General features: G+C 52.4%; 1 protein-coding gene across 2 annotated transcripts; it reads left to right on the top strand.

Annotated features, from left to right (window-relative positions):
* Positions 1-2,133: 2,133 nt before the first annotated feature.
* On the top strand, positions 2,134-14,474 carry MYOZ3 (myozenin 3). Of its 2 annotated transcripts, XM_034779561.1 has the most exons (7): positions 2,134-2,263; positions 6,256-6,345; positions 6,866-7,020; positions 7,587-7,664; positions 8,523-8,661; positions 9,298-9,478; positions 12,484-14,474. In XM_034779561.1, the coding sequence occupies exons 2-7, from the start codon at positions 6,264-6,266 to the stop codon at positions 12,656-12,658; spliced, it is 810 nt and encodes a 269-aa protein (XP_034635452.1). In that variant the 5' UTR covers positions 2,134-2,263; positions 6,256-6,263; the 3' UTR covers positions 12,659-14,474. The 2 variants fall into 2 exon arrangements, with proteins under 2 accessions (XP_034635452.1, XP_034635451.1); XM_034779560.1 differs by lacking the exon at positions 2,134-2,263 and having other exon boundaries at positions 3,823-6,345.
* Positions 14,475-14,556: the final 82 nt, after the last annotated feature.

Raw genomic sequence — 14,556 nt, 5'->3', positions numbered from 1 at the left:
AGAATTGCCTTGGGCTTCATGCATTTTGCTCATGGCAGGGGCAGTTTGGGGTTCTCTAGCGCTCCCAAGTGGCTCAGCCCGGGGGTGGGGGGGTTTCGGAGGATTCTGGATGGTCTGGGGTAGCAAAGGCCATGCTGCAGGAAGAGGATGGAACCTTCCCCAGGCGCCCAGGTTTGTTCCTGTCCCAGTTGCAGGGGCAAGGTGAAAAGCTGGTGCGCCAGCTCCCCCTCGTGCACCGCTGCCATGTGGTGTGACGTACGAGGGAGCTCTGTGGGCTGATACCCGGCCCTGCCTAGGGATGGAGGCTGCCTCTCCCTACAGCTCAGCCCCGGCTGGGGCACATCTCAGTATCCCTGTCTTGTCTAACAGCAAACCTAAGCTGTGAGCCCATCCCTGGACACACCTCCCCCGCCACTCAGCCCCACTAGAACCGGAGCCCCCCGCAGTGCTCGCAGGAGGCATTTGGGGGCGGGAGAAGGTGGCCCGTTGAACCACGGTGCTGGCATAATCCAATGGCGTCACAGAGGAGCTAGAAGGAGAGTGCAGGGGCAGCGTTGCCTGCCGATGCAATTGTCATTGGAATGGCAGTGTGCCCCCTGGATTGGGTGAGTCGCACCAGTCCCAGCCCTGCTCCCGGGCCCACTACGCTGCCGCAGTGATCTCGCCCGTGGTGCCTTAGACCTGCCAGGGGAATCATGGCATCACTGTGGTGGAGGTACCCACAGACTGGATGGGCAGCGAATAACTGCCACGCTCAATTGACTCTTGCTAATTAGTTACAATGGATGGGGTGCAGCAGGCCTTTCCTACACTCAACCTGCCGTGATAAGGAACAGCCACCAGGTGGCAGCAAAGCTGAATGAGCATCTCCCATTGTGTGTCGTCCCCCCCCGGAGTCCCCCTTCCCCGCCCCCCCAATTCATTTGGGTTTAGTCAGCTGCTCCCTGTTTGAATGGTCAGTGTCAGAGCCCCACACAGGGGGGATGGGCTGATACAGGAATCTCATCTACACTAGGGAAATAATCCCCCGCTGGCGCTAGCTGCTGGGATGAGTGCCACCGGGAGCCGTGGGGGGCCATAGGCCACCAGGTCAATTGACCCAGTGGTGGAGTTGAACCCGTATCAGCAGGTGGGGAAAAGCTTTGCCCAATATCCCTAGCGGTGGAAGGCTGGAGTTGAGCTGGCTGGAATGCACAGATCCTCCGGCCAGGCTAGGTAGGAGCCAGGCCCCATCAGGCGGCTCAGAGCTGGCGGGCATGAGCCTCTCAACCAGTAATGGCCGCAAGTATGTTTGCAGTATGGGGGGTCTTTCCTGCTCTCTCCTCCTACAAACTGGACTGAGAAGGCTCCTCAAGAGGGGATTGTGAGCTGGAGAATCCCCCCCCCCCCTTGGTATTATTACACAGATGTGAGTCTAAATAAGAGCTCAAAGCAGCCAATGGGATGCTCGAGGAAGCTCCAGGCCTGCACCTCACTGTGCGGTGCTATCCCACAGCCCGGCCAAGCGTGGGAGCCACTCTTCCTGACCCCAGCTGGTGAGCAGCTTAGGCCTGAACTGTGAAGTTTGTGTCCTCTTGTAATTTGATTCTTGTTACTGGCCCTGCAGATACTATTCTTACCCCTCTAAGTTGCTAACACGCTTGTGAACTGCACTGTTTACCACCATAATATCCTGTAGCAATGAGTTCCACCGATTTTATTGTGCCCTTCATTTGAATTCTAGAGTAAACAGCTTGGGGCAGGGGGCCTTTTCTGTCTCTATGTTTTGCAAAGTGCTCTGTGCTCCAAAAATAATGATAATAAATAAGAAGCGCATAACAGAGTATTTCCCTGTATTTATCGTAAATGGGTTGTCTTTGATTTTAATCAAATACCCCTTTGCCCTGGCATTATTGAAGAAAGCCTCTAGCTTCCCTTCTCTCGTGCCTGCATTCATTTGTATCCCCCGCTAGGGCATTTAGCACTTCCCTGGCACTGTCTGTCTTTGAAGTGCTGTACAATCGCTAATGCCTCCATATATACGGGCATGTTTATGCATTTGTGTGTAAACTCCTTACCTGGGTGCACACATATGGCTTTGTATGTCTGAGCATGAGCGAGTGTGTGTGTGTGCATGCTCTTAACGGTCTGGAGCTTGGCTCCCCAGGGTCTGTGCTGCCTCCGCCCCCTTTCTCAGCCAGAAATAAATGTCTGATGTAACATGGATTAGGACCGAGGAATCTCAGCGATGGTCCAGGCTGAGTGCGAGCAAGGCACAGAGCGGGTAAGAAAGACACAGGGGCTACCGGCAAACACTGGGCTCTGGGGTAGGTTTGTGAAAGCTGTTAAGGAATCCCAAACCCAGGCCTAGTCCCTGGGCGGAGCGGGCGCAGCGGGAAAGCTCCTTTCATCTAACAGCATCGCAGCAAGACAGCGTCCAAGGAGTCACACAGTCAGGTACGAAGAGCTGGGCTCTGAACTCGGGAGGAATAGCAATTGCTACATTCAGCAGCAGCAGGAGGGAACTCAGCAGCACACTGGAGTTTGACCCCCATGAGGAGCAGGCTGTCTTCCCCCAGCTGCTTGTTAGCCTCTGTGTGGCTGGCTCAGCTCAGACTCACTGGGGGCTGGAACCTGGAGAGTTAATAGTTAGGGCCCTACCAAAGTCAGGGTCCATTTTGGTCAATTTCACTGTCATAGGATTTTAAAAATTGTAAATTTCATGATTTCGGCTATTTCAATCTGAAATTCCACAGTGCAATTCTAGGGGTCCTGACCCAACAAAGAGTTGTGAGGGTGGTCACGAGGTTAGGGGGGGTGATGGTCGTGCTGCTACCCTTGCTGCCCTGCCTTCAGAGATGGGTGGCCAGAGGGTGGCAGCTGCTGGCTGGGAGCCCAGCTCTGAAGGCAGAGCCGCTGCCAGCAGCAGCGCAGACATAAGGGTGGCATGGTATGGTAATGCCACCCTTCTGCGCTGCTGCTGGCGGGGCGCTGACTTCAGAGGTGGTCACCCAGCCAACAGCCACCGCTCTCCGGATGCTCAGCTCTGAAGGCAGCACAGAAGTAAGGGTGGCAATACCGTGGCCCCCACTAAAATAACCTTGCAACCCCCCTCTGCAACTCCCATTTGGGTCAGGACCCCCAATTTGAGAAATGCTGGTCTCCCCTGTGAAAGCTGTATAGTATAGGGTCAAAGCACACAAACGACCAGATTTCCCGGTGAGAAACCAGATTTCATGGTCTGTGATGCATTTTTCATGGCCGTACATTTGGTAGGGCCCTATAAATAGGACAGGGTATCTGGTGCTGGTGAGGAGAATCTTGACAGCTGGGCAGGAGAGGGCTTTGTCCTGCGTTCGTGTGTTCGGGTGTTGAGGAAAAGCCACCACCCCAGCAGGCTGGGCTGGAAGTGTTATTGCCCACATCTATTTCGGTAGGGGCTCAGCCCGGGCCCCGGTGTGCTTGGCACTGTACAAATCCGGACCCAGAGTTAGCCCCTCCCAGCCCTGGGAGGTTCACAATCGAAAAGACACAAGTGCAGGTGACATGAGCAAATGGACGTGGAGGAGCCACAGTGAGAAGCCGCCACGCCAGCGGTTGGCTCCCTGAGTGCCACGCAGCAGATCTGGGCATGGGGGGTCTCCATCCCTGAGCCCGAGGAAGAGGGAGGGCTGGGGAGGTGGTTAGGTGCATTCAGCTTGGCTCTGAGGAACCCCCTTATGGGGGCTAGCAAAGCAGGCATGGCAGCTCTCAGGGAGCCGCTGCTGTGGGCAAGATGGGCAGCAGCCCAGGACATGGGAGCTGGGGGGAAGTGGGGGCAGCGCGGTGGAGTTGTTGGCTACACTACATAGAAATGGCTACTCACATGCACAGCTAGGCCAATGGGCCATCTCGCCCCATACCCTGCCTCCCACAGTGACTCATACTGGATGCTGCAGAGACTAACACCCCCAGAATGGCCCCAGTTGCACTGGAGGGGAAGTTTGTTCCTGCACCCAGCTGGTGATCAGCTGATACCCTGGAGCATGAGGTGTCTTGTAATGTTTCCTTATTAGTGCTGCTGCAGAGGCTAATCTTATCCGTGGCTGTGCGTTGGGCCTGCTGGAAATGGGGTATTTGCCTCCATAATACCCTGCAGCAGTGAGTTCCACAGGCTGTGGTGAGCGAAGCATTTCCTGTCAGTTGCTTGATATTTGCTGCCTTTCAATTCCATGGAGTGACTCTAGTTCTTGGATAATGGGGTGGGGTGAATAGGAGCTCTCTCAGACCCATTGCCTGGGCTCTGGAGGGGCAATGGCAAACCCATACGCCAGTGCTTGGCGACACTAGAAATAGGGAGTGGAACACGAACCCACTCTGAGTCCAGAGATCTTGCCAGGCAAGGACCCCGCATGACTGCGGGTGGGGAGGCCAGTTCCCCCTTTCAAGCTGTGCTAAGGGTGGGGAAGCTGTGCGTTCTCTGATCGCTGGGGGGTGGGGATCCAGGCTGTATTGAAAGCGAGGACAAAAGTCCCATTGACTTCAATGGGGTGAGGATGTCCCGCTGGGTCACCGAGTCCTAGAGGAGCTGCCATATATCGGGAGTATCAACTCCCCCCTTCCCTGTTCAAGCAGCCCCTGCGGTTCTCTGTTATGGCTGTAGCAGAGTCGCTTGCTAGGAATACTGCGGCTCCTGCAGGGCCTTAAACTCCCATCAGACTCTCCTAAGGGGAGCCCAGCATCTCCCGACCTAGCCCTCCAGCTCCCAAGAACCACCAGGCGCCGTCCTCTTTGCCCAAAGGATCAGGGTTACAACTCCCCGCTCTACCAAGGTCAGGAGCTTAAAATAGACCGTGGCTAAATGGGAGCTCAGGGGGCAGCGAGGAGCAGACATGGTCTCTGTAGTGAAACCCACACAGCAGAGCAAGGTGCTGCTAACTTGGCCTGCTGCCCCGTTCAGGCAGGGGGACCCCCTCCGTTCGTGCACCACACGGGGGGAGACGTATACTTAATCCTGCCTCAGTGCAGCAGGATGGACTAGAGAACCTCTTGAGATCCCTTCTAGCCCGACACTTTGATGAGTCTGTGATTCTACGTGGGTGGTGTGGGGGGAGGAATGAGATGGGGACTATTTTTTTCTCTCTAAAGAAACGCCCAGTGAGGGCCTTCCTGGAGGCTGACTTGCAAACAGAGCAAAAGTGACTGATTTGAGCTTCTTGTTGGCTTCAGGAGGGTACAAGTTAAAAGGCTTAGATGGCACAGAAATATGATTGGTTGATCAAATCATAGATCCCTGTTCTGCCCATGCTCCAAGCACTGGTTTTGTACCATGACTTAGGGTAGAATACAGCCCTAAAATACATATAAGGAAACATGCAACATTTTCATTAGCTTGAGAAACTCACCACTGCAAGGCATTAAGTCACAGCAAAATTAAACATAAAGGAGCAGACGCTTATGAATAAACGTGGCACCAGCTAACTAATCTAACAGTCACAAGGGCTCTTGCTTCAGGGCCTAAGCAGAGGGGTAGCTGAGCTCAGAAAGCTCAGCATACAATGCAATGCAACCTTAATTTGTATATTTTGAATAGCGTCTTTCGTACAAGACAGCCTCCCACAGTGCTTGGCAGAGTTTAATGCAGGCCGGTGCATTGTATCAGGGACAGAGAGCCTTGGTGCAAAATCTTGGCCTGGGGAATACATTAAGTGGCTCAATCATAAAGCCAGCAACGGAGGGCAGAATTAAGAGGCATGAGCAGGGAGCAAAGAGATTTCAGATGGCGAGTTGCTGCAGGAGACAGCACCAGATGGCAGGAGCTGCGGAGAAGGCGGCTCTCGCACCAGCAATGGCGAAGCGTGTGAGGGGGTTGGAGAGAAGCTAATCCAAGAATAGTGAGGAGAACGGGGAGGAGAGCACAGAGGGCCAGGATGTGGTCACTTGGAACAGCTCTATAGTGTTAGAGACATGGAGAGCTGGTCCTGAAATGAATGGGAGATGTTTGCAGTGAAGTTGGGGTGATGTGGTGGCATGATACAGTTCCTATGACCATAAAGCGGAAGAGAAACCCCCTTTTTCCAGCTGCATTCTCTCTGGTTTTGTGCATATTTTCCAAAAGGGAGCAAAGCTGGGCCCCAGGGTAACCTTTGCAAAAAGCCATCACACGAACCTCAGAACTGCACGTGGGATCAGTTCTTCCCAGGGACGGGGCAATTGGCAAACTGGGGGTAACGTGTGGGTAGCAGCCAGGGTCTGCCCTGATGTGTGAGCCCTGCTGGGCTTCTGCTTCTTTTCCAGGTGAGAAGATGTTCCCAATTATGCATTCGGACCACACCCGAGAGAGAAAAAAGCAGGCGATGGCCATCGTGACGGAAATGATGGGAGATGGTAAGAGATGCCTTGTGCTAAACTGACTTACGGTGTAGCCCCAGGTTGCCGCATGCAATCCACTGGGGCTGATCCCATTCCCATTGAAGACACTGGCAAAAATCCCCTGGACTTCAGGGGTATTAATGTTACTGGTCTCCTCCTTGGACTTTCCAAATGAACGAACGGTACATTGTCAATTAACACTAATGGGGCTCATACCCCAGATCGTTAGAGGTTATTCTGAGCCCTTCCCGGCACCAGGATCCTCTTACTATCCTCCCTTTTCATTCCCCTCCCCAAGGCCCCCTGGTCCCCACCTCTTTGCCTGGATGTGGCTCCCATCAATGCAGTTTCTGAACCAGCCTGATGGGCCCTGCAGAGCTATGCCAGATGTTTGTCACTCCTAGGGGCTGAGTCAATCAAACCCTCTCCTCACCTCTCCCGGCTCCCCATGCACAGCCACTGGCCCCTCGCTCAGAGCCTAACCCCCTATTGCAACACCTGTGCTTTCACTGCCCTGCTGTGTGTGTGTCCTCAGTCCCCCAGCTGGACCTGGGGAAGAAGGTCAGCATCCCCCAGGATCTGATGGTGGAAGAGCTGTCTCTGCAGACAAACAGGGGCTCCCAGCTGTTCCAACAGAGGCAGAAGCGGGTGCAGAAGTTCATCTTGGAGCATCCTACTGGCTACAGAGCCGTGAGTCGCCTCATCGTGATGGGAACCCAAATCTCAGCTGACCGTGTTGGGTCACATGATGGTCACGCTCTTGGCTGACAGTCCGGGGACTGAACCAGGGCCCTCCAGAGCTAAGGACAAGAGCTGCTGCAGCTTGAGCTGAAGCTCTAGAAATGGAGGAGGGCTGTAATAAAGCCGGTCCTCTAGATCAGCACGGAGGGGGAGCTGTAACACCCACGTGTTACACCAGCATCCTGGCCTACCAGGGCGCCTCTTAGCCCAGGATATGAGGATCCCTGAGTTAACAGGAAGCCCTGCGCAGTTATTGTAACGGCATGTTTTAACGGGAAGGAGTGTGAGGGGGAGGCAGCCATCTTTGTTGTGGGCCCATGCGCCATCAGCTGTGAGGAGAGCCGGGCTGTCACCACAGGGCACTGCCAGTGTCTGTGGAAACGATCCCCTTGGCAGAGCCAGGAAACGGGACTCTGAAACCACGTGCATCACCGGCCCTTCTGCTGACAGCACTGGGGCTGCGTGTGGGGCCTGCTCCCCTCAGAGAGTGACGTCGTTCCCCCTGCCCTCCGCAGAGCTCAAGCAGGATGGCAGCAGGCGGCTCGCACGGCGCCACTGAGGGGGACCTGGTGGGAAGACCGGACGCGTGGCTGGTGAGTGTCCCTGGGGCACCCTTATTTAAAGAGAAGCAGTGGATGGCGCTAGCCAGTTGGGCTGGAGCTAGGTTACTGAAGTAGCCTCATTGGCAGCTGTAGGTCAGTGCTTTGCCTGGCGTCCTGTCACTTTCCCTGCGTTCACTGAGCAAGGACACGCTGGAAAGGGCCGCGAGGGGGCTGGCAGGCTGCTGTTACCCCCTGCAGCAGGGTGCTTGCATGCTCTTTGCATCAAGGCACTTTGGAAAGTGGCCCTCTGGGGCCTGCTCTGCATGCTGGCCTATTCAGTTGGGATGAAGGTACGCGTATTTCACCCGGATTTCATTTTCTCCTTCTTTCTGAGTGAGGCAGGAGCCCCACGGGTCCAACCTCCATAAGTATCCTTCCACGGCTGGAGGCCTGGGTTGACAATCTCATGGGGGCAGGCAACAGTGAAGCAAGGTGGTAGTTTTCCTCCAAGATGCTAGCAGTTCATCACAAATTCACCATGCAAGTGTCTTGGAAAGGACCAAAGATTAGAAAACAGGGGGCCGGTAGGTCCTCACTGAGGGCCACTGGTGGAATCATGTGAAGTTCTGGGGCTAGCAGAGCAGGGGACGCTGCAGCAATGCATTAAGGCGCGCTAGCAGAAGTGCACGTGGGGAGTTCTTGCACCGCACCTGGCCACGCCATGCCTGGCTCTAGCTAGTGCAATATAAAAAGCGATCACCCTTCAGGAGACGTGACTAAGTCTCCTTCCCTGCCCTTTGCTACTCCATCTTCTCCACAAGACCTTACCTCAGTTGTCAGGGGCAAAGCGAAGCAGACCTCTCCTGGTGCCCTGTCCACAGCCTTCTCCTATTGCTCTTTCTTCTCTAGTCTGCCCAGGGCCAGGAGAACTATCGCACTGAGCTTCACGTGGCAGCAGCAGGCCAGGGGACCCCTCCCAAAGTGCCCAAGAAGACAAACAAAGTCCTACAAATGAGTAAAGCCCTCAATCCCGAGTCCCTGGCCCCAGGTAAGGAGTTGCCCACAGAAAAAGAACACCATGACGGAGCTACCTCAGTGAAGTAACGAGGAGCCGGACCTGCAGAACTTGTTATCAATAGAAGGCGTGTGGCCCCCCCTGATTCCCACTGGCAGAACATGAGAACCCCACCCATAACCAATCAGGGAACAGCAAGGAAAGCCTACTTTCCCCTCCCGCTCCCCCCCACAGATGTCACTTGCAGAGATGTAACCTGGTCACTACAGCTGGCTGGGCATTGTCTGCCAAAGTGTTTTTTTCAATGGAAAAAGAGTTGGGGTTTTGGATTAAAAAAAATGAATTTTTTTTTAAACGAATACATTTTTGCCAAATTTTTTCAGGTATTTGTCAAAAAAAAAAAAAAAACACCCCAACAATCTGAAATGTCGGTGATAGGACAAAAGAAACATTTTGATAAAAAGAAAAAAAAATAGTTTTTCTCTACATTTTTCATGGGAAAAAACATGTCCTAGCCAGCTCCACTGCTCTCCCAGCCCTTCCCATGAGAGGGGAGAGGTCCTGTCCACACGAGGACAGTCCCGGGCAGGCCTGACGATCCAGTGAAGCTGGCTGGCTGCTACCTTGCAGGTCTGCTGTAGTAACGAAAGCCTTGTCTCCCAAACGCAGGCTACTCTGGACCGCTGAAGGACGTCCCACCGGAGAAGTTCAACTTCACTGCCATCCCCAAGGGCTACTGTTCCCCTTGGCAGGAATTCCTCTTCAGTGAGGACTACCGGATGGAGAGCAAGAGCCAGCTGCCTGAACTGCCCAGGAAACCCAGCCACTTCGAGTTGAGGAGCTTCAACAGGTAACGGGCACCTGACACATCCACCATGTTTGCTGGGATATGCTGGGGATTGATGGAGGACTCGGCCTGGGGCACGGGTCAGGCTTGGGGATGAAAAGGTGGCTGGAGACCTTGCTAAGAGCTGCTATATGCAATTTTTCTTGCAACCCTATTTTAGCTGCTTGTTGTAGCAACCATCCCCGGGAAAGGCTGGGCAGGACAGGGGTCTCGTGCAGCACAAAACCGAGATGGGGCACCCTGAACTTCTCTGCAACGGGACACAAACAGCTGACCGGCGGCCAGCCCTGGCTGGAACCAGTGAGGCTGGTGGGTGCTGAGCACCCCCTATTTTTTTTCCATGGGTGCTTGAGCCATGGAGCAACCACAGAGTTGGCACCTATGCTCAGAGCAGTCTCCGTCCCACACCTGTTAGGCCATGGCCACGCTAAGTGACAGCTCATGCGCTAGGCTAGTTTTCACAAGGTGACAGATAGCTGCAGAAGCAGCTAGGACACTAGGTTAATCCTTATGCAAGGTGCTAAAAAGTCACCTGATTCCTTCCCGCCACACACCGGAGACTGAACTTTCACAATTCTTCTACCAGTGGCTCCAGCAAAGGGTGCAGCTCCAGGCACTCCGTGCAAGAGTTAACCTTCCTCTTTGTTATGTAGGGCTGGGTTTGTAAAGTCCTCGGATGGGAGACTGCCAAGGGAATCCCGGGTTCTGCAGACAGCAGGAGTGGGGTTCCAGTAGAAGTGTTCTCACTTCTCAGTCAGTAGAGAACAAGGAACCTAGCCTGGAGTTGGGGGCACTGAACTTACATAGCAACATCTTTTAGCTGAATCATAAAACCGAGGCCCTGACCCCTTCTGGTCACTGAGGATCCAAAAATCCCTTTTCATGAGCGTAGGTCTGGGGCTCACCCTGGTCCCCTGGCCAAACTGCTGTTTGAATAATTACATCCTGCCTAGCTGAATTCTTGCTACAGTTTCAGATGATGCGGAGTTCCTCCTCACTTCTTGCCCTAAGCTGCTGTACAATGTTGGTGGGCCCCATTAACCAGCTGCCTTATTTGAACCCTAAGGTGACTGCATGAGTCATGCAGGAAGTTATGGAGATGAAAGGTGTTGTATAAATGTAAGATATTAGCGAGGGACTCGCCAACCCCCTCCCACACCAGACACGGTGTAACTAGCAGGGAAGCACATGAGCTAGCTAGCAGAAAGCAAGGCCACCGTGGAAGTGATGCTGCCAGCCGGAAGCAAAGGGTGGAAAAGCCAAGGGGTTTCTATTGTTATTTCCTTACCACCCAACATATTCAAGTATTTAGAATGTTTCCCGTCCCCAGCTCCATCAGTCATACGCGGTAAAGGACGGGGGAGGTGCTGCAGTCACTTGTTCTTTAGTTTCTCGGGCTGGTCATGTTTCTCGGCCCTGGGCTCAGTATTTATTTCTGGACAGAAACTCAAAGGGGCATGTTTCTAGATGATGTGTTAGGCTGCCTAGCTTCACCCTGTTATTTCCCCTCTGAACTGCTGCTCTTCTATTTAAAGCCCTAAACTGACATTTAATACAGCTAGATGCTAATTTAACGCCAAGTCTCTCACCTCCATTTTAACTCCTCAGTGAGGCACAAAGTGCCGGGAAGCTGAATTTACAGACCTCAGATTTAAACTGAGTTAAAAAAACATGTGATCCTTGTGGAGCTAAGGTCCTGATTTTGAAAATCACCTCTTTTCATTTGATCTTATCCTCCCACCCCAAACAAATCCAACCCAAAGCTGTTAGCAAAACGGATGCTGCCTTTTGTATTAAGCGAGAAGACAGAAATCCTGCCTATGAAGCAAGATGAACCCTGGAGTATTTCACATTTGTAATAGACCAGTGGAAAGTTCACGACCTCTCCAATGAGTGAATTCAAGCAGGCTGGTTTATTTACAAAATGCAGAGGGGTGATGAAAGACCTTGAAGAGGTTCGCAGAGATGGTACCTGCCCTACGTGAGCTGTAACACAAGGCTTTGAGAACGACCTTGCCACATACCCCTTGGGGGAACCGAGCATTTCTGGAACAAGCCTTCATCATCCACACTTCCCCCAGAAGCGGGGCTCAGACATGCAATCCCTGGGACGCTGCTGAGACACGATGCCACGTTACTCGAGTAACGGATTAGACAATGTACCAGAGCATGCTTTCCAAAGCAGACATTTGCAGATACACCCCACAGTCAGCCTTTACCGCTGCCCCCAAAACAGAGCTCTGCCTTAAACGAAGGCCTAACATTCAGCACAACCCTAGCTGCTCCACGGGAATACACCTCTGCCCTTGTATCATTTCTCCAGGAACAAATGACAGCTCAGGCCACTGCACAAAAGCTCCCTTTCGTCACGTTCCGAGAGAAGCTGCCCTGGTGCCGAAAGCAGGTTGATTGTTAAGAGATGTACGACAGCATTGATCATGAGGTGGGGGTAACGCAGCTGCAGCCCCTTCCAGAAGGCTTTGGCTGCACCTAAGAGGCTTCACTCTGCTTTACAAAGGAGAGCAGAGGATAGGACTTGCTGCCCCAAGACCTTTCTTGTGTGGGGTCTCTCTCATGCCTCTCCTTGTTCAACACGTACCTGGAGGCTGGCAGGGTTGCTAAGGGGAAGTGGGGTGGAGTAGCTGTGGGGGCTGACTCCCAGCTCTACCTTGCCATCCCAACCAAGGGTGCTGAGGTAGTGGGACCAGCGCCCCTGTCTCTCTGCAGGAGTTTGGACGAGGGCTAGCTGACTGAGGCTCAGTCTAGAGGTGAAGCTTTTGAGGGGCTGGGGGAAAACAGACAGAGTAGGGGGGATTATGGTGGCTGGGAGGAGCACAGCTGCCATTCATGACATGGGGTGGCAACTGATGGCTCTTGCTAGATGACAAGGCTGCAATTGGATGCTCAAGGAGCAGCTAGTCCCGAAGGCTCCTTCCAGCCGTGGCTACCAAGGGAAGTACACCCCCACCCCCATGAAAAGGCTAAATCTTCTTCCTTTGTGCATGCAGGACTCCGACCCCGTTTGGTGGAGTGCTACTCAATGACATGTTCACTGTGCCTGGGTTGGAGATGGAGGCTCAGACAGACTCCCCGAACAGCTTGGAGCTCGCCTGGAATAGACCCAGCTTTAACAGAGCACCCCAGGGCTGGGTACGGATTTTACCAGAGACAGAAGAGCTGTAATGTAATCTTACTCCCCTCTCCTACCCCACAGATGCTTTATCTGCTAGGCTCAATCATGCTTTGTTTTAAATCGCTGGTAGAGGTACTCCTCAGCACAGCAGAAAAGGGGAGAGGATATTCTTATCCGTGCACCCTGTGACGGCTCAGTGGCACAGTAGGTCATCCACTTCCACACACAGCCCCCAGCAAGCTCACATCTAGAGCCATTCCTGGGCTACCCCGTTACAAGGTTTTCCTAGATGTCCGTTATTGACCAGCCAAGTTCTCATTGATAAAACAAGGGGATTCCAGTAAACTTCCACATCCATCATTATACTACGGAACAGTCCGATTGGAGCAGACACATTGTCCTCGATCCAGTGTTGTGGCAAATGGCAGAAGAGCCAGTTGTCATCACATCAAGTCGCCTTGCAATTGTTCTGCTGAAACATTTGACACCAGCAGTGACAGGTGGTGGCTGCTCAGAGAAATCCCAGCTTAAGGGCAGTGCTGTAAAAATGTAATTTTGGTTGAGATGGCGGGGGATGGGGGATGATAAGGCAGTGGGGTAATTGGGGAATGTGAGTGAAATAAGTTACTAATGGCTTTCTGACACATAAGGAGATAGCATGTGAAAGGAAATTACATCCAACTCTGCTAAGAAACCAAACCCTGGGCGGGGTGTGCGGGGCTGGCTGTCAGGCAGAAACGCGTACTGCATATAAAGGAGGGGAGTGCTTGAGATCACCAATACCCCACTGGGAGAATCAGGAACCTATGCCATTTTCCCTGCTAGCTACTGGTTGGTGTGTTACACTTCCTTTCCTACCTCTAACAAGTTGCTGTCTGAGGTTACACACCATGGTTTTCATATTCACACCACTTGATTACAATGATCTACGGAGGGCCTGATGTGCTCAGATTTTCTTTTTTTACTTCAATAATAGTCAGGATCAGATCCTGCCAATTTAAGATGCAGAACACAATTGGTGGAGCCCCAAAAAACAATGATTCTGTATTGAAGTACTTGCCAAGCTGATCATACAAATCAATGCTTGATAGAAACATTAATGGGGTCCCACTAGGGAAGAGAGGACATCCTACATAACAAACACCTCGATGGCAAGCAAGACCTTCATGCAACACGTGCAGAAAGTGGTCAACAAGGGTGTTTTGACCACAGCCTTTTGAATGCACACAAGCACAGTATATAAAACAAAGCTATCCATCAAAGGAAGAATGCTACCCAAAAAAAAAGGGCAGAGCAGAACCCATGTATGTTCCGAACACTCCCACTCACCCTGGCTAATAGAAAAACTCCAGGTCAACTATGCAGTTTCTACATTTGTTTAGTTGTTTTTGTCAAATTCGGACGATAATCGTACTGTAACCTTGCAAAACTGGTCTTGTTTTCTTTTTGAATGGGTGAGTAATAATAGATATATTTCTGCATCGTTGTGGTTAGGCCAGGCAAGTAATTTTGTATCCTGGCTGGTAAAAGTGCAATTTTAAAAGGCTGCCTTATTTGTAAATAACGTAACATACAACCACTGTGTTTGTAATGCCAACAAGACCATCCAGAGGAAAAGCATGCACCTCAGTTAATTACAACCTGGGGCACTCACCACTGCAATGCAACACTCACATGGGGAACATGCATTCCTCTGCCCGCCCCCAGAAGCACACCTGGGCAAACTGAACAAGAAAAAAAGCCAGTCTACGTGTTTAAAGGTTTATGCCTATGAAGTACTGTCCAGCTCTGAGCCCATCTCCCTCCCCTTTGCCTGTGAGCTGGAGGCCATGTTTACATTCAGAAATCTGGTTGCAGAAAATAAATCAGCTACATTTGAAAACTTGTCTCCGTTCAATACTTGTCAAATTAGTGCTTGCAGAATAAGGCACTGACTGGCTTGAGTCAA

The sequence above is a fragment of the Trachemys scripta genome, chromosome 8, assembly GCF_013100865.1.
Source record: "Trachemys scripta elegans isolate TJP31775 chromosome 8, CAS_Tse_1.0, whole genome shotgun sequence".
Lineage (NCBI taxonomy): Eukaryota > Metazoa > Chordata > Testudines > Emydidae > Trachemys > Trachemys scripta.
This window is presented reverse-complemented; position numbering and strand designations above follow the sequence as displayed.